This window comes from Sceloporus occidentalis, unplaced genomic scaffold (assembly GCF_023333645.1).
Source record: "Sceloporus occidentalis isolate IW3139 unplaced genomic scaffold, rSceOcc1.0.p SCAF_1, whole genome shotgun sequence".
Taxonomy (NCBI): domain Eukaryota; kingdom Metazoa; phylum Chordata; class Lepidosauria; order Squamata; family Phrynosomatidae; genus Sceloporus; species Sceloporus occidentalis.
In genome coordinates this window covers 19,762,207-19,789,895 of record NW_028316981.1, presented here as the reverse complement: position 1 = coordinate 19,789,895, position 27,689 = coordinate 19,762,207, and the positions used below count along the sequence as shown (strand labels likewise).

Here is a 27,689-nt window from a genome sequence, read left to right as displayed (position 1 = left end):
TTTGTTGTTCACATGCATTTCAAATGCATCCAATTATGTTGGGAATGGGGGCTGCCAAAAAATCGACTTAACCTGGGATAATCGATCTCCAGTTTGTTTGTTTGTTTCCAAGTTTTACTAAAGAATTCACATTGTCGGCTGTGTGAATAACTGATGCAAATAGACCCAGGATAAACTGGGATAAAACTCTGCATGCCTTTGAATACATTCACATCATTGACTCCATCTTCATATGAGTACTGACATATGTGAGCAACCAAACTTGCATAAATGCGCTTAGATGTGGTTCCATAGTGTGAACAACAAACTCGCAATGTGTGAGTGAGATTATTCCCATAGTCGCACTAAAAACAACAAAGTTTGAATGACACACACACACACCCCTTGGATGGTTTCTAACAAGAGACATCAAAGTTCTCAAGTGATTTTTCCTGCTCTTTCTAACATTATGTTAATATTAATTAATATATGGTTTATATAAAAACAATTAAAATATATTATCAGTATTAAATTAGGAACTAAGGACTTTCTTTCTTTGGGGGGGGGGGTCTTTAAACAGAGGCTGGGTAGCCATCTCTCAAGGGTGCTTTAGTCGTATATTTGCTTGGCAGAGTTGGAAGAAATGACCCTTGCGACCACTTCCATCTCTAATTTCTGCAGCAGGTAAATAGTAATTTTACTGTAAAATAGGGATATGCAATTGTCCAGATGTTGTTGAACTGCAACTTCCTTCCTCCCACTCCTGTGCAGCCTAGAAATGATGAGAGATGTACAGTGGACCCTCCACATTTACTGGGATTAAGGGCACAGGACCCACATGAAAGTGGGAAAACCACAAATAATAAAAACCTGTTTTACCTGAGCGAACACCTCTCTAGGAATCTCTAGGTCCTGCAGCATAACTGTGGTCAACGTTTGCCGTACGCTGATCACAGAATTGTGCTGGAGGACCTCCAACTGCCTAAAGAAATGTTCTCTCTAGGAATCTCGAGGTCCTCCAGTCCAACGTTTGGTAGGAACTGACCATAGAGTCGCGCCAGAGGACCTAGCAATTCCTAAAGAAAACATATTAATCAAATCTGTGAATAATCAAATCCACAAAAGACAAAGCTGCAAATGTGTACTTCAACTGTATCTGAACAATCACACCTTGCCATAAATGTAGAGAGGCACTCCTCTCACCTACAGAGAATCACGGCCAAAAGGAACTTTCCACTTAATATTTACAATTCACATTACTATTTTCTTATCTCTGTAGTTATTAAGACACATTACCACTTGCTGCTGATTCTAAGATTTCCTTCCAAAATATGAAAAAGCCAAAATTTTTAGAAAGATCAGCCACTGTCAGTAGTCACTGCCATCTGGTGGTTAATCTCCATTGTTACAGCCATGCTCTTTATTTTCTCTCTTGTTTTCCCCAAGACTGTACACTAACCACCTTTGGTTATGCAAGTCAGCTTATTATCAGATTCCTTACCTGAATTCATGCATGTGGAAGGGGCACAAATCCAGCAATGGAATTTGAAGTGAAATCGAAGAGGACTGCCCCACTCCTAAATCAGGGAAATATTATTCCGACCATACAATCTATTCCTGATCCTGTCCTTTGGAAATCCAGCTAAAGGGTGCACAGTTAGAGTTGTGTTGCAAACAAATCTAGTGAGGGTTCTGTCTCAGAAGACATTCAATTAGTGGTTGTTGGTGGCTTCCACTGAAAATGCAATCCTTTTTTTTTTTTTTTTTTTTGACGCCATCATCCAGGGACCTACCCACACTCTTGTTGGCTGCATCCACACTGCAGAAATAATCCAGTTTGGCACCACCTTAACTGCCCTTTATATCAAGGATAGGAAATTCTGGGAAGGGTGGTTTGTTGCAGCACTGGAGCAGAGCCCAGGAAAGAGTCCCCCAATTTTTATTTTTGTTTTTAAATGATCATTCATCTATGGGAAATGCTGTGGTGAATAAGATACAGTGTTCCTTATGAAGTTCCCTTCTTGTGGCTAATGTTGTATGCCTTCAAGTCATTTCCAACCTATGGGAACCCTAAGACAAACCTATCAAGGGGTTTTCTTTGCAAAGAAATGTATTCAGAGGAGTCTTGCCATTGACTTCCCCTGAGGTTGAGAGCATGTGACTTGCTCAAGGTCACCCAGTGGGTTTCTTGTCTGAGGGGAGGAATTGAATCCTCATCTCCAGTGTTGTCGTCCAAAGGTTGAACCACTATGCCACCCTGGCTCTCCTTACACATCAAGAGTTAGGAAAATGGGACTTGGTTTTCTATTAAAAATGTTGATTCAAACAGTATAGGAACGTGGAACCTTGTTGGTGCTTTCCATATTTAAGGGTCCCAGTTCCTCCCTCCATTGTACGAAATTAATTTCCATTTTAATTATAGCTGCTCAACAGGATATTTCCAAACACCGGGAAGATGTAGTACATTTAACTTGGAGAGGTTAGCTAAACGGAACCTGAATACTTGACTGATAAATTGACCAACTGAGATCTAGTGGGGTACTTTTTACCATTTTATTGTGTTTGCTAGAATAAAAAATAAGTATCACCATGTGGTCCTTCATCAGAGCTTTTGAAGTTCTAGAAAAATCCATTTTAAGGTTATTTGTTGATGGTCTTGACAATCAGTCTGTAAACACAAAACGGAAGTTGGAATACTGTGTATAAAATACCTTTTGAGTAATTCCATTATGTTTGAAATGGGATGCCGTTTTTTTTTAAATGCTGTTTGAATATTTTCTTTAAAGAAAAGAGAGAGAAATGAAGGGCACCAGGATTAATCGTATAATTTGTTTTCACATTGCATGCTTCTGGAGCTGGAAAGACAGCCAGCAAATAAAGTAATAGTTAATTGCTGCTTGGCCTGGCCCAGTGAAAACAGAATTTCTCTCCTTCAGGAAAAAGATAAGAAAGAACTCTGTGAGAACCAGAAATGCAAAATGACCAAAGAAGCAAGGAGGAGAAGTTGTAAGCTGATGAGCAAATAATTCATGTATTTCTGTGAGAGGAGGCTGGCTTTCTTTAGAAGGACTTTTTCTGGAAGTCGTCAGGAATCGCAAAGGTCTGTAAGTCTGACTGCTGGCATTTTCATTTGCAGGGACTGCTAAAGTCTGTGCTGAAGTTCATGCTAAAGAATCAAAGACTTTCAGGGACTACCTTTAGAGTCCATCCCTTTGAGGTAACCATTCATCAGACATTAGTCAAACTTAATGGTACTTTCAGAAATAAAGGAGCAAATGGGAAAGAACAGAATAAACAGCTTTTATAAATTCAAACAAATACTTTTGGGGAAAGGTAGTCTATTCTATCAGAGAATCTGGTTATTCCAGAGCACAGAAAATTTCAAGCTTCTGTCAAACTGCAGAATTAATGCAGTTTGACACCACTTTAACTTCTACAGCTCCATTCTATGAAATTCCGAGAGACATAGTTTGTTGGGGCACCAGAGCTCTCTGATAGGGAAAGCTAAATATCTCACAAAACTACAAATCCTAGAATTCCATAGATTGAGCCATGGCAGTTAAAATGGTGTCAACCTGCTATTTCTGCAGTGAAGATGCAGCCTCAGTCTTTCTAAGTCTGGAGAGATAAGTGAGTGAGGGATCCTTTCACACTACAGTTATACCACAATGATTCCACTTTAACTGCCATGGCTGCATCCTATGGGATTCATTGGTTTTGTAATTTGGGGAGGCATTACAATTCCCTGGCTGGGAATTCTAAATAACCCCCTCTAAACTGCAAATCCCATACGACAGACCATGGCTTTTAAGATGGACTCAGTGTTATAAGTGTATGGTGTGAAAGGGCCCCAGTTATCTGGGACAACTCAGCATTGATCAGAAATTGATATGCAAATAGGCACACAAATGCAGACACACGCACAAGGGTGGATTGGTGCAGGCATCTGCCTTTATTAGCTCTCTTCTGGCTCAGTTTATAAACTCTTGCACAGTTTTGCAGTTTTAATGTTAGCTTGGGTAACTGATACTATATCTATGCCCTGTATTGAAGCTATGTCTGCTCATACTAGCGAATATGATATGAGAGCCTCAGTCATGGCTGTGACTTGTGCAAGTCTTGCTTCCCCGAAGCATTCCTTCTACTAGAGGAAAGGTTATCCAGAAATCAAGCAGTCGGAGAAGTATGCCTCTGCCTCTCCCACATGGCCAAATTGCAGATTGCCTCTCATTTTACATTCTTACTATAGGTCACATGGGTTTCCTTTCTAAAAGGGATATTGATATCTTAGTAGCAGGAGTTAAATAGTTTCCAAACCAACATCTCTTTATGAAAAGTGGGAGACAAATTCATTCCCTTGTCTCCCAAACTAGAAATCAGCAGCTACACAACCATTTTGTCTCATTGCAAAATTTAGATCGACAGACGTTTATCATACTGGGGCTAATTTCAGCATTAAAGATTAAAGTGCATTTTAAGCATCCCACAAATAAAACAAAAATGGCAAGTAATTGCGCGAATGATTATCACACACAATTGCACAAATAAAGTGATACTGGAAATGCATTGTCGCTAAAATCCCAAAACTAAAAAGTTGCATGTTAATGCTTCTTTGTGACTACTTTAATGGCAGCTTTAAGTGTGACGTTGTGAGAAATCGTTTTGCATAATTATGCTATTTTTCTGGGATATTCACGGGATAAACTCCCGATCTCCTTCATGTGATAAACTCCACTGTCATGTTTAACTTGAGCCTTCATCACAGTTTAGAGCCAAGTCTCAAATACAGTGGGGCCTTGGTATCTGCTGGGGTTTGATTCCAAGAACCACCATGCATGCCAAAACCCATGGATACTAAAGTCCCATTAAATGCAATGGCATAATAAAATAGGTTGCATTATATAAAATGGCAAAATTAAGGTTTGCTTTTGGGAATTTATCCTTGTTTCTAATATTTTCAAGCCATGGCTGATTGAATTTGTGGATAAAAAATCCATGGTTAGGGTGGGAAGACTACTATGATCTAAAACCATGAGATTTTTTTTACAACAGAGGAGGCTTGAGACATATTTCAGTCATTGTATGATTTTGATCCTTCCAGCTACTGGGCTTTGTTCTTTTCTGAAGGAGTCCTTTCACATTTCTGAAGACTAGAAACTTTGCATCTTGTAATCTCAAAGGAAAGCTGAGATGGTGAATTCCATTACAAGATATTCTCAGTTCATCTAAGAGATATCACACAAATTTTTTTACACACAATCAAAATAATCCTATACAAGTTACTCCTACTCAATAGAACTTGCTCCCAAGGAAGTGCATTTAGGATTGCAGCTCAAAAGCCTCAAAGAGAGGTGGTTTTTCCACCTTGCCATCAGTCTTATATCCAGTCTACAAGCTCTTACAACCATACCACAAAATATTTTTTTAATCTCATGCTCATAAATTGAGGATACTTGAGTCCCCAATCTTTGGCAAGGAGATGCTACCATGAAGGGTATGAGGTTGGTCATTTGGGTTGGTAACACATGGGCATTTATCACTGCACACACACATAGATAAAGAGTGGCAGCTTGTAACATGGGAAAGCATTGCAACAAGTTCCCTTGATAGGCAGCCAGCTCCTACAATTTCACGTCCCTCGGCAGCGGTCCCGGCTTATCTTCACACCCTGACTGCAAAGCCACTTCTTCTTCACTGAGCAGTCGGCACTGCTAACAGCCCCCTGAATGAGGAAAGCACATCGTCCATCTCCTTCTATTTCAAAGCTGGAAAGGAAAGTAGGCCAGAGTGACTCACTGTAAAATGTCGGGGATGTATTTCCAGCAAAGGTGCTCAAACATATATGCATAAAACTTTAACAAGTAAAACAATACAAAGAAGATAAAAAGTTAGAAAGAAATCCTGTAGCACCTTTGAAACTAACTGACAGAAAGAGGTTTGTAACATAAGCGTTTGCAGACTCATCCATTTCATCTGATGCATCAGATGAAGTAGACTAATTCTGTGAAAACTTATGCTACAAACTTCTTTCTCCCAGTTATGTAATCTCAAAGGTGCTACAGGATTCCTTTGTATTTCTTTATGCTGATCAGTGAAGACCAACACTCATGGTGTCATACACAGCCCATTGGTCTCCTTCCATACCACACCATACAGAATCCTTAATAATGTTTTTGTACTAATGTTACTCATAAATTGTAAGGCCCATATATCATTTAATATAATGGCAACAGTTGTAACATTAAAAAAACCTAGCAAAATTAAAATTATGCCTTTAAATTACAACATCATATGAACAACCTAAATGTTTTTACATAGTTTCATGTAGTTAAAACAAAAATTTGGTAAGATGTGATGTTTTAAAAAGAAAATTTAAAAATATTTTTTAAAAATAAAATTACAATTTTTAAATTTAAAAATTTTATTTAAAAAAAAACACCTTTGTTTTGCTAAAGAGCCTAGCCCCACTCACACCATCTCCAACATTTTAAATGGTCACAGGCATACGCCACAGCCTGTTTCTGCAGAAGGCAGCTATTTGGGGAGCAATAGTGTCACCCCCTCATAGAGTGTCCTTTACCCCCCACACCCCCAAGTGACACCCCCCCCCATGCTGATGCAGCTTAACATGACTACGTATTTGAATACCAGCAATACTAAGGGTGAAGCTGATCAGGGCAAAATGAGGGTAGTGCCCTCCCATAAGAATTCTACCACACAACTGAAATTTTCCTTTACTCCTCTAATTTCTAGCATTGCAGAGCATGAGATAGTCAAAATCATTCACCTTTTCCTCTTGTTTTGTGCCTTCAAGTCCTTTCCGACTCATGGTGATCCTAAGGTGAACCTATCATGGGGTTTTCTTGGCAAGATTTGTTCAGAGGGAGTTTCCCTTTGCCTTCATCTGACACTGAGAGAATGTGAAGTGCTGTCACAAGAGCCTTTAGCTGCTGGTGGTGGGATGTCTATATATCAAAACCTTATTCTCACTACCTTTTAAATTGGAGCGCAAATCGGTTTGAACCGGTTTAAATTACTCTGGTTCACACTTGAACCAAATCGCTGAAGCGATTCAGAGAGGGGGGGCATGCACTAGACCCATTTAACCCGCATCTTTTTGGTGCTGATTTTTTCTGCATCTTTTTGGATAACTTGAATCCGTGCAAGTGTGAACCAGATGAGGATCGGAATCGATTTAAATTTGCCCTTTGGCCGGCTGAAGTGGGTCCATTTTGAATCAATTCATTCGTCAATGTGAACCACAAGTGGGTTATTTTGCAGCAAGAAAATGCGATCAGGGCAAATGTAGTGTGAACCACTCTCCGCTGCTGAACTGATCCATCGATTCAGATCGCAAAGTGATTTATTTGTAAGTGGGAATGAGGCCCAAAAAGATCAAACTAAGCTCCTTTATGAGGGATTCTTCCAGTTGTGGGTGCCACAGCTGAGAAGACTCTGCTGCATGACCTTTGCAGTCTCACTCTGTTAAAAGGCCATATGTGAAGCAGAGCCTCACCAGATGGCTTATAGCAGAAACAGGTGATAATAGGGGGCATTTTCTGACCCTTTAACTGGAAACGTTTGGCACTAAATCTGGGATCATCTACATCATGTGCAAGCAACTGGAGTTCTTTTCCAGAGATTGTCAGTTTGCAATTCCCCTCAACCTAGCTAGGACAGCCAACAGTGGGTGTTGAAAGTCCAGCCACATCTGGAGGCCCACATATTGCCTCCATAGCTGGTCTACATGCAGAGCGTATGCTTTACCACTGAACAAATGAAAGCAAACTCAAGTGAAGGGTGTACACACTCACAGATTGTTGAACTCAGTCCCATTAGGCCATTTCCACCTCTCTCCTGATTCTCTCTGGAGACCCACCCAGTGATTGAAGGAGTCTTTGTCACTCACTGCATCATTCTGATATAAAAAACAAGAATGAGAAGAAAAATAACACATTCAAAACATGTGTTTTTGAGAAGCATCCACACATAATTTTGGATGTTTTAGATCGGCCTAATAAAGATACTGTCGTTATAATAAAGCCTCTGGAATTTCCCTTCTAAGTGTGTTTAGGGCTGTAGTCCAAGAGCTACTCTACTGAGACTACATCTGCACTACAGAAATAATTCAGTTGTGGCACCAGAGCTATCTGACAGAGAAGGCTAAATATCTCAAAAATGTCCTGTTCCAGGATTCCATAACATTGAACCATGACAGTTAAACCAGTGTCACACTGAATTATTTCAGCAGTGCAGATGCAGCCTGTGAAAATGGAGGTGGCTACATTTGGTGGCAGATTTAGGGATACTGTTCAGGGAGTTAGAATAGGAAATTGACAGATTCAAGCCTAGGGAAACATCCATCAGGAAGCTCTCTCGCTCTGATAAATTAAGCAGGAGCTGGGCGCAAGTTTCCCTGGGCACATTCCCAATTATTTTGATGACGGTCGTTAACAGAATGATAAATGTCTGATTTTTCCTCCAAGGTCACAACCAATGCTGTCCCTTCTTGACAACATCATCCAAAGACTAGAAAGAAGACAACCTCTTCTGCTGCATCCCTCTTTCCTTGGAAAGAATTCAAACATATGAGAGGATTTGGGGCTATATGTTGTTGACCATGATGGCAGCTAGTGGTTTCCTTATTAGTGGAGCAGTGCATATCCACTTCACATATTAATCTGAAGACCAACTTAGGGTGCTGAGCCATACCCTCCCAACATTTCACAGATGACAATTACTTCTACACTTTGAACTCAGTTTGCAGCAATTGAAGTAAGACGAGGGCAAAGGGAGAAGGTAGGAAGAGGAGAATGAAACTAGGACTTTTAAAAGCATCTGAAAAAGTGGGATGACAAAGGATTAGTAAATGTCCTTGCCAAACTGGATCAGTTGGAGGGAATGCCTGAACTTTATCTCCAGTTTGGAACACCTTTGAAAATTCAGATTAGAACTTTGTGAATTCATCACCCCATTGGCATGGAAGCCACCGACCACCACTGGTTTAATGGCTTACCCCAGACAGGCCAGATAGGATACATCTCTAAAGCTGCATCTACACTGCAGAATTAATGCAGTTTGATACCGCTTTAACTGCCATGGCTGAATGCTAAGGGAATTCTGGGATTTATAGTTTTGTGAGATATTTAGCCTTCTCTCTCAGAGAGCTCTGGTGCTACAACAAATTACAAATCCCTAGATTCCATAGTATGAAGCCATGAGAGTTAAAGCAGTGTCAAATTGGATTAATTCTGCAGTGTGGCAGCAGCTGATGGATTAGGCATGAGAGCCAGAGCCTTTGTTTGCAGTTTCTGCTGGAGAGCTTCCTGTCAAATCATCTAATTGACTCTTCATTCATTTGCCAGAATTCTGTGGGACAGAAATTCCTATAGACCAACATTTGTTGCTGTGTGTCTTCAAGATGCCTCTGACTTATGGCAACCCAAGGATGCCATAAGGTTTTCTGGGCAAGATTTGTTCAGAGGGAGTTTTCTTTTGCCCTCCTCTGAGCCTGAGAGAATGTGATTGTCCATGGTCACCCAACAGGTTTCCATTGATGAGCAGGGATTTGAACCCTGATCTCCAGAGTCATAGTCCAATGCTCAAATCACATCATGCTGGCTTTCATAGTACCTATAAATATTTTTAAATAAAATGACAGAGACTTTTTAAAGAGAAAAATTAAAGAAGGGGTTTTGTGATATAGCAGGAAGCAGTTTTATGAAATATCATTTTTTATAGTAAACCACTGGAAGTGAAGCACTGTCTGAGATGATTGTGCAGGTGCTTTTCTGCCATGCCAAGGAGAAAAATGACTCACAAAACCACTGAAATCATGTAGCGTAGGTGCAGACACTGCTGAGAGCTCAGAGGAAGGAAACTGAGATCCACCAAGCATCTCCATCTGGGTGCAATAACACACAGCACTTTTTAGCTGGTTCCTCTCTCTTACCAGTTTCTCCAAGTTCCCGATCACAGCCAGGGAGGCCCCAAGGGAGGAACAGTGTTGCTGGCCAGCCTCCCAGGCCCCTTCCAGTTCCAAGACTTGATAGCAGTTCCCTTGGTTCATGAACCAGCCAGGCAGACAACAAGGGGTGGTGCTGGTGACCACACCTCTGCCCTCCGGGTCAGCTTTAGCCTCTGACAATGAAAATCAGTATGGTTTTTAAGCTGTTTCATCTGTATGCTCAGAGCTAGAGTTTAACAAGGGGACATGGTTGCTAAAGACCCATTGCCTACCCAACACACTACTTGCAAGGGCTCCCTTGACCTGCACCCTCTTCTCAGCAACCAAGTCTCCTTATTCATCCAATTTTCACTCTGTCACTGACAATAGCGGTAGTGAGAAGGAGGAACATTAGATGGACTGACCAGCTCGGGAATATGTTCACAAGAAGGAAGAATTACTTCAGGAAGGGCGACCCATTGAGGGTACATTAGGAAAGCCCTCCCCAACATCTGGAGTTGGCATTGTTTATCCCAAGGCCTGACCATTTTCTCAGCCATATGGAGGGTGGTACTTGCAAGCGTCAAGAAACACAAAGGTGCTAATGTACTGTTTCTTTCTCTTCCAGCAGTGGCTGGTTGTTTCCATGTCAATGGGACAGTGAATCTATTCCATACTTTAAGGGCATCATCATAGGTTCTGGAACTATTTCAGGGATACATTCAACACCTCTGTCTTATGCCTACAGGGAGCAAGTATACAGGGTGGGCAGAAATGGGCAATTGCAAACACACCAGGAGCCATTTTTCTTTCCCACATCTGCCTGGTGGCCCATAACAACACATTTCAGCACACTCAGGATGACATGATGTCACTTCTGGTCATCATCTTAGCCAGTTCCCCCTCCCCCCCGGCCGCCTTTCCCCCAACTATTTTGAGGATGTATGAAGGTTCAGAAGAGCAAGCTGCTGCCTTTTTAGGTGACTTTATGAGACCTGGGGCAGTTTAAGGGCAAAAAACTCACCCCAAAATCAATTCAAATTGTTTTTAAATAATTTTGGGGGTGCTTTGAGGAGCTTCTGGGTGGTCCTGCTATCTGCATTTAGGGGTCCCAAGGGCCACATAGAGATTTCCCACCCCTAACATAAGGTAAGCAGCTACAGGGAATTCAGTCTAGTCCAGGTCATGCACAGGTAATCGCAGAAGATGAAGTACAGACGCAAAGTCTCAACTGGTCCTATAGTCATCACACAGAGCCAGTAGACCAGGCAAACAAACCCCAATGGGTTCAGGAAAAAAGTTGTTAAACATAGGCCATCCAGGAATCAAGAAATTCATGTTCCCACTAACTGTGCCTGTAAAGGTGATAGGACATGAAAAAAAGGTCTGTCCTGAGGACCTCAGGGTCTGGACAGATATAGGCCTGTTACAGACAGCCAAAATAAAGCTGCTTCAAGTCACAGTGGAGCTATGGTGTTTCAATGATGCATGCGTCCTAAGAGTCCAGAAGTTGCACCAAAGCCACACTCCAGCCCTAAGGACTGGAGCGTGGCTTTGGTGTGGCTTCTGGACTCTTAGGACGCATGCATCATTGAAACACCATAGCTCCACTGTGACTCGAAGCAGCTTTATTTTGGCTGTCTGTAACAGGCCACTGTCTGTCAGATAGCCTCGACCCAAGCCATGTATGGTTTTAGACTTGTTAAACATAACAAGTGTAGGATGTGAAAGGATCTTGTAACACTTTTGAGATTAACTGTGTAAAAGGGGTTGTAGCAGCTTCCTCAAATAATTCTTCAGATACATGGAATAAAAAGCTGATGCTACAAAACTTATTTCACACATGTTTATCACACTATACTCTTAAAGTGCTACTATTCCACTTTGACTCCTCTAGCTGCCTCCTGTTGCATTCTGGGATTGGCAGTTTTAAGGAGGGGTATTTAGAATTCTTAGGCAGAGAACTCTGCCTGAGAATTCTAAATACCCCTCCTTAAAACTGCCAATCCCAGAATGCAACAGGAGGCAGCTAGAGGAGTCAAAGTGGAATAGTAGCACTTTAAGAGTATAGTGTGATAAACATCACAGATTCCTTTGCATATTGCTATTCCAGACTAACACAGCTATATCTTTGAACAACAAGTGTAGGTTACAAGTATTCATGTTTTTGTGGAAATTCCTAAAGTTCTCTAAACTGGATTTTTTTCTGCTCACTTGTAAAAACAAAGATGGTTGTGACCAAGCCTGCAATCTGGATGATGAACAGTACCAGAACGATCCATATGATAGAGTTCTGTGTCTTGGAGTTTGACTGGGTGCCTATAGAGGGGAAGAGAACAGACAATTAAAATAAAGTTATTATAATTACATGGTAGGTTGTTCTTCTAGAAACCAGCACTACAACCCAGAACACAGTCCAAGGGGCCCACAAGGATAAAGAAAATCCTGAAGAAAGATTAGCCCCAACCATATCAATAATGTGGGAAACACTATATGTATCTTGTGTTGGATCAGCATTAAAAGCTGCAATTCAATGCTGGGTAAATGCACAAGGAACCCACAGCTTGTGACAACAAGACAGAAGATCTGCAGGCACTTTGCTCCTTGTGAGGAAGAGAATCAATGACTGAAGGGATTTCCTTTATGCCAGCTTCCAAGGTGTGTCTTCTGGGGAATTCTGTTGACTGGATGGTGAGCCTCCAGAAGTTGGATTAAGCCTGTGAGCCTCACTATCCCTTTTCTTGCTCTAGAATCGACAGCACAAACATTTTTATAAATGAGGCTGATGTTGCCTTTGAAATTCTTTCAATCTGTTTATATGGGAGCTTAATTATGATGAATGAAGAAAAACATTTAGCCAATGTGGGTATGTTTCCTTAACAAATACAGGCTGAATTCCAGCTTGGCCCAGTGCAGCACTGTAGTTAATAATGCTAAGCTCAGCCATATGCCACACACCACCAGTCTTACCATACAGCAATCCACAAAGCAATTTTTGCATCATGGGTAGTAGGCAGGAGCAGCAGCCAAGTTCCTGTAGCTGGATGCAAGATGATTACATTAACACTGGGCTGCACCAGGATCCTCTGGAGGTCTCAGCATTTCTGTAATCATTTTATGCCTGACTTTGGGGACAGAGCCAGATGCTTCTCCGATCCTGCTTACTCCCCACAAGGCATGGTGTGGTCATGTAGGGTGGGCCATCAGAGGCCCAGTATCAGTAAGTCCAGAGGGAAGGACCCTGGGTGCTGTGGTGGAAGGAAGGGAGGGAATACCAACCTCCACACCACCCAGAAAAGGACATAAATAGATGGAAGGGAAACTTGTGTGTGTGTATGCCACTAGCAGGATGCTCATCACACTGTTTGAAAACATACTACAGTATTTCAACTTTATGCATGGCAGTGTCCCTGATCTGTGGTTTATGAGCTGCGTTCTTTTTGTGTAACACTTCTGAATTCTGCAGTGAGAGCTCAGACTCCAGTGGTGGGCATTTCCCAGAAAGAATAGCATTCCCATCCCTGCTTACTCTGTGATGAGTTGCCTTAGAAGAGCATTGGATATGTTCTAACGCTGTCCACATATATGCCCAATAGGCCTGCCTAGTGTCCTATGTGAATCGATTCGCACCACATTCCAGAATAGGCCTCAAAATCCCTTTTAAGAAGCAAGGGATTTCTATGGCAGAGAAGTAAATATAGAAAGGATAGAAAGTTCAAGGGTTGTTGCCCAAGTGTTTCCCAAAAGCTAGTATGAAGCGCTTCTTGTTGCTGTTGTGTGCTTTCTAGTCATTTCCAATGTATGGTGATCCTAAGGCAAACCTATCCTGGGGTTTTATTGGCAAGTTTCAGCATGAGAGGTGGTTTGGCATTGCCATCCTCTGAGGTTGAGAGAGTGTGACCTGCCCAAGGTCATCCAATCGGTCTTCATAGGCAAGCGAAGATTCAAACTCTTGTCTTCAGAATCATCATCCAACGCTTGAACCACTAAGCTTCTATTCTGTCATGAATGGAGGTTCCAGATGGTATGATTAGGGTTGCCATAAGTGAGGACCTCCAAACCGGGACAAATGTAGGGCAACATTTTCAAATGTAGGACACATTTTTATAAAAATGGAGGATGCGCAAAAAATTGAGGTTTTTTTAAAAAAATGTTAATATAAATGCATGTTTTTAGGCATGATCAAAATGGAGGACATTTGGGCATTATTCCTAGACAGATGGCAGAAATGTACTTGCCCTCGGGTTCAACTTTACTTCTCAGAAGTGTGTACTTGGGCAAGGGACTGTGGTTTTTCTTCACTGCACATGAATTTGTAAAAATCACTGCAAGTTACATTGGCCCTGCCTCAGAGGCTTGTTGATATCAATATCACCACCACCACCATCATCATCATCATCACTATAATTGTCCAGGAAAGGCAGACTTGTTAGCATTCAAAGCGACATAAATACACAGAAAATGCACTTGCATATATTTAATAATAAAAAATAATGAAAAAATAAATAAAAAACAAGGCAGGGGTGTATATATTTGATAATAAAATTAATGTAATAAAATAAAAAACAAGCAATAATAAAAATTAATAAAATAAAACAAAAACAAGCAATAATGAAATAAAACAAAAACAAGCAATAATAAAAATTAATAAAATAAAAAATAAAAAGCAATAATAAAAATAAAATAAAATAAAATAAGTATTTTATATTTTTAAATATAATTTAAAAACCCCAAAATACCAAGGCAGACCTAATGGCCACTGACTCAGCTTTCCTCCTCCTCCTCCTCCTCCTCCTCCTCTGGCCCAATTCTGCCCTGGCCTTCAGGCACCCTTCCTCCGGCTCCTTCCTCCTCCTCCTCCTCCTCCTCCTCCTCCTCCTCTCCCCCCTACTGCTCCTTATGATGGCTGGCATGGGAGGAAGGGAAGCAGGGCAGGCACGCATGCTGCCACTGGCCCCTGCTGAGGCCTGGGCGGCACGCAAGCCCTCACACTGGAGGCGCGGTGGCGGCGGCGCTTCTGCCGCCGAGGAAGAGGAGGAAGGCGGAGCCCGAGGAAGAGGTGGGTTGGCGCGCAGCAGCCGCATTAGCAGCAGCGGCAATGGCCGGAGCGGGCCCCCAAACCGGGAACAAGGCACGGGTGGGGGCCCAAACCAGAGTGGGACCGGGAGGGCCCCCCCGAAACCGTGATTGGCACGGGGGCCGCCGGGTTATGGCAACCCTTGGTATGATGGATCCTTGAGGGGTTACAGGTCAGCTCCAAGTAGACAACCATCTTCAACAAACAAGTTCCACTGAAGTCTTTTATATCTCTGGGGGCATGGGACAATCCCAAGACCTAACCACTACCTGAAGGCAGTCTTTTGCTCTTTAGCCACACCATTGCCTTCCAACCAGCTCCTGCCTTGTAAGTTTGCAGTACTAAGCAGGCACCAGGTAGAGTGAGACCCACAATATAAAGGGAGGGCATTTCCAAAGGCAACTGATATTTACAAGGTATCTTTTATCCAGTCCTACTCTTAGCAAATGCATGTTACCTTCCTCCTTTTTTTCTTCCAAGTTGAAGTCAACCCACTGCTCAAACAGCACGAGTTTTTCTGTGTCATCCTTCTCATTTCCATCAAGGGTCTCTGTTTTGAAAAATAAACGGAAATAGACAGTGAACTCTGGCTGCATCTGCCACAGCCATTAGGAGACAACTAAACCTTTCCTGGATGGATATTCTCATCTGTTTCAGCAAGGTACAGATGGAACTTGTGTGCAGGGTGGTCATATAAAAAAAAATCCTTCTTTCAATGATGCTATACCTCTGTATCTGGGAACTCCCTAGAAGAGTTGTGTGGGTACCTTCTGGATTAGGGCCAGTAAGAATCTGAGAATCTTGTCCCACCTAAGTATCCTGGTTCTATATGTGTTGTTGCTGTGTGCCTGCAAGAGACTTCTTACTTATGGCAACCCTCAGGTTAATCTTTGACAAGGTTTTCTTGTCAATACTTGTTCAGAGATAATTTGTCTTTGCCTTTCTCTGAGGCTGAGAGAGTGTGACTTGCCAAGTAGGTTTCCGTGGCTGAGTGGGGTTTGAACCCCGGTCTCCCAGGCTGCATCCAGGCACTTTAAGCCTTTCAGGATGTATTTGGACTGCAGAACTAATCCAGTTTGACACCACTTTAACTGCCATGGGTTAATGCTATGTAATTCTGGGAACTGTAGTTTGTTGGGGCACCAGAGCTCTCTAACCCAGAAAGCTAAAGATCTCACAAAACTACAGCTCCCAGAATTCCATAGCATTGAGCCAGGGCAGTTAAAGGGATGTCAAACTGGAATATTTCCACAGCATGGATGCAGCCCCAAGTGCCCTAGTCCAACACTTAAACCACTACACCACAAAGGCTCTTGCTTCTATAAGGCTTCCCTGGAAATCTCCAATGTTTGATAGATTGAAGGGTACAAAACCACAAAATTGGCCTTATGATAAACTGCCAAACTTTTACATAATAATTCCTAGAATGTTTCATTAGGATATCAGCATACTAGTTATGTGGTTTGAATAGAATGCTACTTTTTGAAGAGATTTGCTTTCCCATAATTTCATTTATGATTGCAGAAATTATCCTCCAATATATGATCTGCTATTTTGGAAAGAAATATCAGCACTCTATTATCTGAAAAGATGTAAAGAAGCAGTAAATATAATATATATAAACAATAGGATCTTATAACTGTACCATGTAATATGAATGACAATGATTCCTGTTTCTAACCTCCCCCCCCCCCCCGCCCGCCCCACCATTAAAACAGAGTAGAGCATGGTTCTGGCCATGAATCAAGTTTTGTTATTGTATATGTGGGGTTCTTTATTTGTTGATTTGCTTTCTGGTTTTGTGCAGAAATAAATAAAAATAAAATTATGCTATTTTTCCTTACCTTTCCCTTGAAAGTCTACTGGGTCATTTGTATATCCCATAACAGGAAGACTTTTTGGCTCTGTGTTGGGAAAACTATCCTCCCGCCTGCAGAGGGAGAAAACATTATCCAGAATCCATGCTACAGCATCAAACTTTGATGTGCAAACAATAGTTTATCAATGAACGTCAAAAGAACTGATTATCCTGATCAGATTCAGCCAGCGGCTGTGCTGGATGGGAATGATGGGAGCTGCAGTATAACCCATTTGGAGGGGGGTCAGCTTTGAAAGTCTGTTATAGAATATAATTAGATTTATTATTTGCATGGTGTTTCAGCCTGGGAAGTTGTGCTCACAAAAGATTTTACTAGAAATGGGTGTTATCTCAAAACTATACTTAAATAAGATTCCAGCCAATTGAATATGAATCAGTACTCTTGATAGCAATATAATGATATCAAAATGCACAGCAACAAAGAATTCAATTAAAGTATATAAGAACAAAAAAAAATTAAATTGTCATAAACTTTAACTACAGATCCCAGGATTCCATAGGATGGAGCTACACTACTTGAAGTGTTGTTAAACTGCATTATTTCTACAGTGTAAATGCAGCCTCTGAGGTTGCATCTGCACGGCAGACATAATGCAGTTTGACACTGCTTTAACTGCCATGGCTCAATGCTACGGAATCCTGGGATTTATACTTTGTTGTGACATCAGAGCTCTCTGACAGAGAAGGTTAAATATCTCACAAAACTAAAAAAAAAATCAGAAGGAATGGGGGAGTAAACCGCCACATTTGTGACCAGTTTTGGATGGATTTGGTTGACTTTGGAACCAAAGATCACCCAAACTTTGCATTAAAATGGGTCTAGGACCTCTGGAAGGCCTCAGGAGGACCAAGTCTTAAGGTCCCCTGAAACTAAGGAACCAAAGGCCACTGGGAGATGCCTAGGAAAGGGGAGGCCCAGTCTGGTTTCAATCACTGACTGGAAAGGAGCTGATGAGAGTTTCTTTCCTTTTCAGCCAACCATGGTCCTACTGTTTGGACAAATGTGCCATTGCCCATCTCATCCCAAACACTTTTCCCAACCAATGGTGTGATGCAATGTGTGTTAAGACCTACACATTTAAAGCATTATGATCCCTCTTGAACTGCCATAGCAACATCCCGTGGAATCCTGGGATTTTCAGTTTTGGAAGGGGCATTTAGAATTCCCCACTAGAGAGTTCTAGGGCCTCTGTTTGTTGCTAGCTGCCCTCTCAAGTTGACTTTGACTCATGGTGACCCTGTGGATGAGACACCTCCAAGACTCCCTGTTCTCCACTGCTCTGCTCAGCCCCTGCAAACCCATGCCTGTGACCCTTCTCATTGAGTCCCTCCATCTTATTTGTGGTCTTCCCCTCTTTCTTCTGCCCTCTACCTTTTCTAGCATTATTGTTTTCTTTAGTGATCCATGCCTTCTCATTGTGTGGCCAAAGTATGACAGCCTCAATTTAATCATCTTGGCTGCCAGATAGGTGGTGCGGGACACTGTTGTAAATTGCCTTGCCATTTATTAATGTATTTCTTTTGGACATTTCCACTTTTCAGCTGAATGAACTTGCCACAGCTTAATAGTGCACCAGAGTAAAATACTTACCCACTGAGTGGACGTCCAGTCCCCTAGGAAAGAAAAGAGTTGAGTAAGAAAATAATCATCTAATCATTTTATTGTAATTTTTTATTGATCACATCTTTGCTGGTTGTACCTAAGGTTGAACTGTCACCACATTAAACCCCATTGATTTATTGTAGACGCTGTCATTTATTCCTAGTCATTTATTTTATCAAACCAATCAGATTTATTAGAAATTGGGCTAAAGGGGAAGAAGCATTTTTAAAGGCAGCATCACAACAGGTTCCAGATATAAAGCTCTTCGGATTAAAATCTCTCATGCAATCAGGAAGCACATAAAGAGAAAGTGAAACCATATCTTTATTGCTGTTGTGTCCCTTCAAGTCATTTCTGATTTATGGGGATTCTAAGGAAGCCCTATAATGGGATTTTCTTGCCAATATTTATTCAAAGGGATTTGGGTTTCCATGGTTGAGTGGGGATATGAACCCTGATCTCAAGAGTTGTAGTCCAACCTTCTAACCACTACACCACTCTGGCTCTCAGAACCATATCTGCCTTATACTATTATACCCACTACCCACACCTCTCTTGTGGCCACACCGTTCCAGTAGTATACATAAATGTCAGTCTGAAAGAGCCTTGTGTCTGTCTGGTTGTGTGAATTTTCCTTAAGAACTGGAATCCCAATTAGATGTACCTTCTCTTTAAACTAGTGCTTTATCCACCCCAGAGGGGAATTCTGGGAATTTTTGTATGAAATATCCCCATCCTCAGCTCTGGCCAGCAGGACTTTGGGCATCAACATAGCGCTGCTGTGAGGCATGATCCCAGGTATGTCCCACTTCTGGCACCCACTGCATAAAGTGCCAGCCTAAAGAGCAGGTATAAGCTAATTGGGATTCCAGTTCTGGCACACGGTATTCATTGGTGATCTCCCATCCAAGTACTAACCAGAGCTGATCCTGCTTAGCTTCAATGATCAGACAGGATTTTGTGCCTTTAGTATATGGCATGGCCTTAAATAAACTGTTGAAGGCTATGTTTCTTCTGTTAGAATAAAATCAACCAAAACAAACAACAGTCATGGAGGAGGATATGGAATAATCCAGATAAGGCGATGGTTCCTTTTTCCCCATGCCATTTTCCTGCTGAAAATCCATCTTTCCTGTTGCTATTCATCCATGCCCCCCTCCACCTCTTTATACAGAAAACAGAAGTAGTATTTTCAGTGAAAAGATGACCAGGGAAAAAGTTTTAATCTGCTTGCCATGGCATGGTTCCCACATGGACCCTGTTGTTGTTTCTTAGATAAAAAGAGGACATTGGCCATTCTTATCATGATTCCACCCTTTGTGAGTCCATCTGATGCTTTTTACAGTGTTAGACAACAGATATCATAACATGCATTGCAAACAAGCATCTGTTGTTGTTGTTTCTGACATGCTGAATGGTTTGCACACCCAGTCAAAAATTACACTAATTAATTCCTTTTGGCACATGGGTGAAACAAATAAATTCAAACAGAATCCTACATGTAGGAACTTGTGTGTGTGTGTGTGTGTGTGTGTGTGTGTGTGTGTGTGTGCGTGTTTGCAATCTAAATGGTACAATCTATGACAAATAGCACTCTGTGGTTTTTCTGTATGTGTACAACAGTCATTCCCACACTAGGGCAGAATGAGAATATACATCTATTGCTCCCCTCTGTGTTGCCTTCACATAACAAAGACAAGGAGAGAAATGTTTGCAAGAGGAATGACAGGGAGAAATGGGTGGTTAACCCCTCCCCTGTTTACTAACTGTTCTTTGAAAATCTTCCTCCTTCAAATCTGAATCTCACAAGGGGACCGCAAAGAGGAAGTGGTAGAGATTTGATGGATTTACTTCCTGCACTGTTTTCTCCCTGGCTGCAACCATTTACTTCAGGCAACGTATTTGGCAATATGCAGTTGCAAGAATGAGGAGCTGTAACTCTAGACATCTGCATATTTTGTATGGCACACCACAGAATCACAGATTCAGAGTTAGAAGGGACCACAAGAGCTATCTACTCCAACCTCCTGCCATACAGGGACACACAGCTACAAAAAATCTTGAAAGGTGTCCACCCAACTTCTGTTTAAAGACCTCCAAAGATGGAGAGCTGAGCACTAGTACTTTCCTGTGGCAGCCAAAGAAAGAGACATTTCTTTCTAATGTTGCAAAGCAGAGCAAAGTCAAAAGAGCTGATAGAATTCTGGTGCTTCAGCAGCATACATAGCAGCTGTAGTGTGCCTTCAAGTCATTTCAGACTTAGGGTAACCTAAGGCAATCCTATCATGGAGTTTTCCTAGCAGGATTTATTCAGAAGAGGTTTGCCCTTGCCTTCCTCTGAGTTGCCCAAGGTCACCCAGTGGGTTTCTATGACTGAGTGGGAATTTGAACCCTGATCTGGAATCCTAGTCCAACACTCAAACCACTTCGTAACACTCCCTCATAGTTACTGGTGTTTTGTTTTTTTTTTTAAGCCTCATGGCTGGACTACTACATTGTGCTTCATGTGGAGCTGCCCTTGAAGGCTACACATAAATGTCATTTCATACAAATGGTGACAGCTACACTCTGACAGAGGTGGGCAAATGGAAAGGTCTTACATTAGGGTTCTTGCATTTGCACTGACTTCTTGTTGACTTCTGGGAACAATTTCTGATCATGGCTTTGACCTACCTGATGTTCTGTCTTGTCTTCCTGGTTTCTGGGAATCACAGTATGCTCTGCATGATCCCAAGATTTTCTGCAGACTGAACAAAGTAAGGCTTGATCCTCCACACAGAAGAGATTTAGGACTTCCTTGTGTATCTCACAGAGACTCTGATCCACCTTTTTTGTTTTGTCTACGGTTGTCAACCTGGTAGTTCCTTCCATTTTCCCAACTGGTTCTTTTGAGCCAGGTTTATTTTTCAAGAAAAAATCCTGGCAAATAGAGCAGTCAGTTTTCTCCAATAATGCTTCGTCCCAGGATTGGCTTGAACACGCTTGACAAAAATTGTGCCCACAAGTTTGGATGGTTCGGTTTTGACAGGGCTTCAGGCAGATCAAGCAAGCAGTTCCTCCCTTAGGATCCTTTGGAGAATGTGCGTTCTCCATGCGTCCTGCTCAAGAAAGAAGAGAGGAGAAATCCATACAGGCCCAGCAGAGTTTATAACATATATAGTAAGTTTATAATAGGGCTATTGGGGCATTTAAGCAGCCTGACTGTGAAAAGGAGATGGGGATGCACACTTTGGATCGGGAGGGACCTGTCCCACTCCAGCCACCCAGCTTCTAAATTCCTTCCAAGCTTTTATCTCCAGTCAATGATTCAAGGTAAGAGCATGTGCTTGAGGGCCTGCTTGAGGGAAATTGCTTCAGACCACATCCAACCCCACATGTCAGAGACTCGCCACTGGAGACTTCCTAGTGGACTAAAAGGAAACACTATGATCCAAAACACACTGCAGAAATAATCCAGTTTGAGACTGCCCCTTCATAGTTTAAAATGAAGGCTGGGTAGGCCTGCCAAAAGAGTATTAAAGCAGTCTTTAATACTGCTTTAAATTCAGGCAGCATGTTTAGCAGTCATATCTCCTCAGGGACGTAGCCAAGGGGGGGATCTTGGGGTCCGGACCCCCCCTTCCAATAGAAAAATGAATGGTGTGTGCTGCTGCGCTGCCGCACCCAAGCCCCATTATAATGGTGGCACTTAGTCTGGACCGCCCCCCCCCTTCCTAAAATCCTGGCTACATCCCCGATCTCCTGGCGGTTCATTTCACAGTTTAGGGGTGGCCAAAGAAAATGCCCTCTTTGTGACATTTGCCAGTCTAGTTCTGGCATGTTAAGGTGTGGGTATGAATGTTAAATCAGAAATATGGCAAGATGGAAGGATTTAAGTCTTTCTTTCTTTCTGATCAAAATCCCCCTTCCCCAGCTATTATTGGCCATGTTCATCTGGGAGAAGGAATACAGGGACAGCGTGGGGTTTCGTAGGGAAGACCCTAACTCAATGAACGCATCCCATATGAATCTTTAAGGGACTTTAAATAGTTTTTGATTTAAAGCTGGATGATCTCATCACGGATCTCCCACATCATGGTATGTGTAGTCCGGCTTTATTTCCAAATGTTGGGCAGGTTATTTATTTTGGATAGTGACTCCTAGAACATGGCCAATGCTGGCTAAGGTAGTCTAGTAGGAGTTGTAATCCAAAACCATGATCCCCCCGCCCCCAAGTTTTGGTTCCCATATATATATATATATATATATCACTAAAATAATTTCCCCGTGGCACAAAACTTTGTCTGTTGTTGTTCCCTGCCTTTATCCATGGGGAGAGGTGGGTAGGAAAATAATAATAATAATAATAATAATAATAATAATAATAATAATTTCTCTCTATGCTAAAACTAAACAGAGATCATTCACCTTTAGCAAAGGAAAATAAAAATGGTACAAGCATGATGATGCTTTAGGCAGCTTCTGGCTTTTTCTTGCAGCCCACCACATAAACATTAGGCCTTCCTCAAGCCTAGTAGCCCCTCTGGTTCCTGCACTTGGCTAATCTCTGGTGCAATGTGTGTTTTTCCTGACATGTTAAAGCAAGAATATGGAAATCCCACTTTGTGACATCAGAGGATTGTGTTACAGTAACAGAGGCCAATTCACCCTAGATATCTCAACACAGGCTTGGCCAAGGATGTTTTATGGCTGGAAGTGAGGGACAAGATGGCACCTTGTCTCCTTCCAGGTACAGAACCCAGCTGGACTAGTGCCAAATCTTTCTTTAATTGTGCCAATGGAACAACACCCTCAGTCACCCCTGAGGACAGCAAGCTAGTTGACGGGACCCAGGGCAAGCTCTATGATAATCACACATCTGTCCAAGAGAAGAAAATGGCCAGAGGACATAGGAATAATGGTTAGGACAGGACTGTCTCTCGTCTGTACATCTATAGGCTACCTTATTTGTACAGTGCATACTTGTATAACCTTAGAGGTACAGAATCCTGTGCAGGGGGCCCTTTCGTACTACATATTGTGTCAGTGTGATTCCACTTTAATTACCATAGTAACATCCCTAGTTTGGTCCTCTAGGGGACGTTTACTTCAAATGGTCAGAACAAAACTGGCAAGTGTCACCTAGAGGGCATTTTCATTGGCCACCCCTAAACTGTGGAATGACCTGTCAGGAGAGATCCAACAGCTAGCTATGCTGTCTGAATTTAAAATAGCATTAAAGACCTATCTCTTCCAGCAGGCCTATGCATAGATTTTAAACTATGAATTTTAAATCAGAATAGTTTTTTGTGGGTTTTTCGGGCTATGTGGCCATGTTCCAAAAATTTTTCTTCCTGACGTTTTGCCAGCATCTGTGGCTGGCATCTTCAGAGAATGCTTTGCCTGGAAAAAGTTGAGTGTATATATACTGTGTGAGCCTGGGAATGCAGGAGTAATTTGCATGTGTATTGTTCTGTGCTGATGGCCAGCCTCAGGCTGGGAGGTTAATGCAAAAGAGGATTAATGTCTGCTAAAGCCCGAAAAACCCGAAAAACCCACAAAAAACTATGGATGCCAGCCATGAAAGCCTTCGACTTTACATTAAATCAGAATATTTACGAGAGCCAGTGAGGTGTAGAGGCATTGGACTATGGCTCTGGGAGCCAAGGTTCAGATTCCTGCTCAGCCATGTAAAGCCACTGGGTGAACATAGGCAAAGCACACTCTCTCAGCCTCAGAGGATGGCAATGGCAAACTCCCTCTGAAAATATATTGCCAAGAAATCCCCATGATAGGGTTGGCTTAGGGGTGACGGCTTGAAGGCACGCAGCAAAAATAGCATAGATGTTGTGGTACACGAGGAACAGTCCTGTCCTACCCCATTCCCCAACCATTACTCCTATGTCTTCTGGCTATTTTCTTCTCTTGAAGGACAGAAGTGTGACTGTCATAGAGCTTGCCCTGAGTCCCCTCAACTAGCTTCATCCTCAGGGGTGACTGAGGATGCTGTTCCATTGGCAGAATTAAAGAAAGATTCATCGCTAGTCCAGCTGGCTTCTGTACATGGAAGTAGACAGAGTGCAAGAAAACACAGCAAAACCAACATATTTTAATCCAGACTATTTTAATGTGTAATGGTCATTTTAATCTTAGTTTATGTTAAACACTTTTATTTTATTGGCCATTGAAATTTTATCAGTAAATAGAAACATACAATATTGATACAAAAAAAATCATATGTCCAAAATATACCTTGATACTGAAAAGCTATAACTTGCAATTTAAAAGCAATGACTTGGGTGTGGTGTGTATACATGCACATAGCCATACTGTGAGAAAGTGGCACGTGTAGACCCCCTCCTAGTGGGATCCTTAAAGGGTTAATATTGGAAGGAAAGGCTGAGCCTGAAAATTTAGTTTTGAAATCTAATCCATTCACATTAGTTGTGATATTATGATGTTTTGGCTCAGACTCCTGTCACCACTGGTGGCTAGTGACTTCCATGTCTGTGGAGTGGTGAATCTACTCTTGGTCTCAGTCTGAACTTTAAAGTAGATGTGCAAGGTGCTGAACTTATTTGGGACTAGCGTTTAGCACCAAAATAAATTCAGCACCATGGATAGCTACATTGAAGTTTGTACTAAAGCTCTAAGCAGATGCACTGCCCAATTGCTATTAAAGCCACTATCAGCTGCTGTGTTAGTCACTAGTTTTTGGTTCTTTTTTTTCCAAATAAGGAAGGGTGGAATAAAAAGGAATAAAATGTGGAATGTATAATTGAAGTGACAAAAGCATAGCCTACTGTTACACACCTATAACTGATTTGTATACAGGAAAAACCTACATATTTGCGATAATGGTACTATTGCCATGACTATAAAACTCTCGCAATCCAAACAGCTTCATTTATATACCACTTCATATGGAACTAGCAGTGTCTAAGTGGTTTACAAAGTGTAAGCTAATTGCCCCCAACAGTCTGGGTACTCATTTTATCCACCTAGGAAGGATGCAAACCTGAGTCGAGCTTGAGCCCTTTTGCTGGTATTGAACTCGCAACCTTATGGTTTTGAGTGAGTGGCTGCAGTACAGGCATTTATCCACTGAGCCACCAGTGCTCCAACCTTAAGAGTACCAGCTCCTGCAAATGATGGGCAGGGACGTAGCTAGGATTTTAGGAAGGGGGGGGGGGGGTCCAGACTAAGTGCCACCATTATAATGGGGCTTGGGTGTGGCGGCGCAGCAGCACACACCATTCATTTTTCTAATGGAAGGGGGGATCTGGACCCCAAGAACCAACCCCCCCCCCTTGGCTACGTCCCTGTGATGGGGATCTGTTCTCCTGTCAATAGGTGCACAGCAGACTGACATTTCCACCCCACTCCCACCAGCGATCTCTGGTGTACTGTGAAATTGTAACAAGGATCCTGCTTATGATTGTCACACTGGATATCACTGGTGGGAGGGATGGAAACGACAGTATCCTCTGCTCTGATCAACAGGAGAACAGACCACCATTGCTCACAGCACTGATGGCCATTAGGGTAGGATTGGGGAAGCTGGGCCAGGAGACACTACTCAGTGATGTATACTTAAGTATAACTAACCAAGGGCTTGTCTACACTTGTCAGAATACTCTGGGCTGCCCCTACCTAGAGTATTCTAGCCTCCACATTCCCCCTGCATTTGGTCCCCTTACCTGCTGGCCAGCACTGTCACTTCAGGTGCAAATCGGTCTGATGTCAAAATGAAATGCCCAGTTTCATTGTGACCTCAGATCAACTTGCATCCTCAGAACAAATTGGCAGGGATGCAGAGGGACTGGCAGCTGCCCATCGCCCCTGTCATTACCATGTTTTGCTCAGGGTTTTCTGAGAAACCCAGAGCAAAAGGTAAGTTATTTTAATGCAGGACAAGGGGTAGAAACCCTTAACCAGGTCTGGGCATTGTGTAAACAGCCTGGACCCAATTTGGGGTTTGGGTGCTGTGTAGCGTAGACACATGTGGCCAGCCCTGGGGTGAGTTTGGGATATAGGGTTAATGTATATAGGCCCACAGTAACTGATCAAGGATCTCAGCTGTCATCTGATGAAAATAGTATTATTGGTTTTCTTTCCTTTCCTTTTTTTAAAAAAAATTTAATACTGTTTGTATTTCCTTTTTTAAAAAATATGGGTTGTCTGTATTTGATAGTCTTTTGACCTAATTTTTATCGATCATCCTCCCAAAAATGGCTTTGAAGTGATAATAGAATGGGACATGATTTGTAAAATTCTGCACAAAATGCATCCAAGGAGGTTTCAACATGACCTTTAAAGCAACCAGAAAACAACATGTGTTATAGTAAGAGAGCAACTCCATTCTTTATGTTACTTTCTAAGTCTAACCTTGTTATCCCCGCAAATGGGTAACTCATTACAGGTAACTCCCTTGCTTGTAACATATCATCTCCTAACTCTGCTCTAACAGCCTATTACTTAATGCCATGCTTGATAGCCATACACAGTCAGGAACTCAGTGCCAGTTATGGCAATCCTGGAAAAGGAGGATCAAAACTCTTCATTTCACCTCATCAGTTTGCTTTGTTTCTGTGCTGGCTGGGGAAGGATCGAAATCTATCTTCCCTGTTTGACAGAAGGCAAATTGATCTTTAATACTTTGTTAAGAGGCTAGTATTTTACTTTTCAGTGCTGGCTACACTGTAGATAGCATGGAAATGTCAGCTCCTCCTCCCACTTAGAAGGCTTGAGGAGGGGAACGAAGGCTACTAACTTTCATGGTCTTATACAGTCTGTAGTATACCCTACCCTTCACAAGTCTGTAGCATGCCCTACCCTCTCTTCTATGACATTTCTGCTAAATGGAAGCTTACAATGAATATTTATCCAACTTTTTTAAAAATTAATAGACCATGGGGTATCAGGAATCAGAATATTTTAGCTTCCCCTTTGCATGCAACTTTACAGATACTTGGTGACATACCTGGAATTTCACTGTACAACTGACTCCACCGATCTTCTCAACACAGTTTATGGGAAACAAAAGCTCCTGGTGAATACTTTATTTTCTTCAAATCTCAGGCCTTATCTTAGGTCTTCAGTCCAACGAGATTTTGTCAGCCCTGACACTTGCCATGAAAACCAGTGGCTAACTGAAAGGGGAGCAGCGAAGCTGAACAGGGGAGGGAGTGTAGGGCAGGGAGGTTTATGACAAATAGGAACGGCT

At 42.1% G+C, this 27,689-nt stretch overlaps 1 protein-coding gene across 2 annotated transcripts; it reads right to left on the bottom strand.

The window, feature by feature from the left end:
- Positions 1-2,734: 2,734 nt before the first annotated feature.
- LOC149321055 (uncharacterized) lies at positions 2,735-27,689 on the bottom strand. Of its 2 annotated transcripts, none has more exons than XM_089515047.1 (9): positions 27,447-27,689; positions 21,158-21,582; positions 18,473-18,495; positions 16,847-16,932; positions 15,460-15,552; positions 12,140-12,244; positions 9,932-10,119; positions 7,794-7,897; positions 2,735-5,744 (listed from the first exon to the last, which is right to left on the bottom strand). In XM_089515047.1, the coding sequence occupies exons 2-9, from the start codon at positions 21,575-21,577 to the stop codon at positions 5,609-5,611; spliced, it is 1,155 nt and encodes a 384-aa protein (XP_089371173.1). In that variant the 5' UTR covers positions 21,578-21,582; positions 27,447-27,689; the 3' UTR covers positions 2,735-5,608. The 2 variants fall into 2 exon arrangements, with proteins under 2 accessions (XP_089371173.1, XP_089371183.1); XM_089515057.1 differs by lacking the exon at positions 27,447-27,689 and adding an exon at positions 26,164-26,193.

What these genes read in the sequence shown, in the direction of transcription:
- LOC149321055 (XM_089515047.1), bottom strand. Translation starts at nt 21,577, where the DNA reads ATGGAGAACGCACATTCTCCAAAGGATCCTAAGGGAGGAACTGCTTGC. An exon ending in AAGACAAGACAGAACATCAG is followed by an intron (nt 18,496 to 21,157) that starts GTAGGTCAAAGC and finishes TTTCTTTCCTAG; the next exon opens with GGGACTGGACGTCCACTCAG. An exon ending in AACCATCTTTGTTTTTACAA is followed by an intron (nt 10,120 to 12,139) that starts GTGAGCAGAAAA and finishes TTTCATTGTCAG; the next exon opens with AGGCTAAAGCTGACCCGGAG.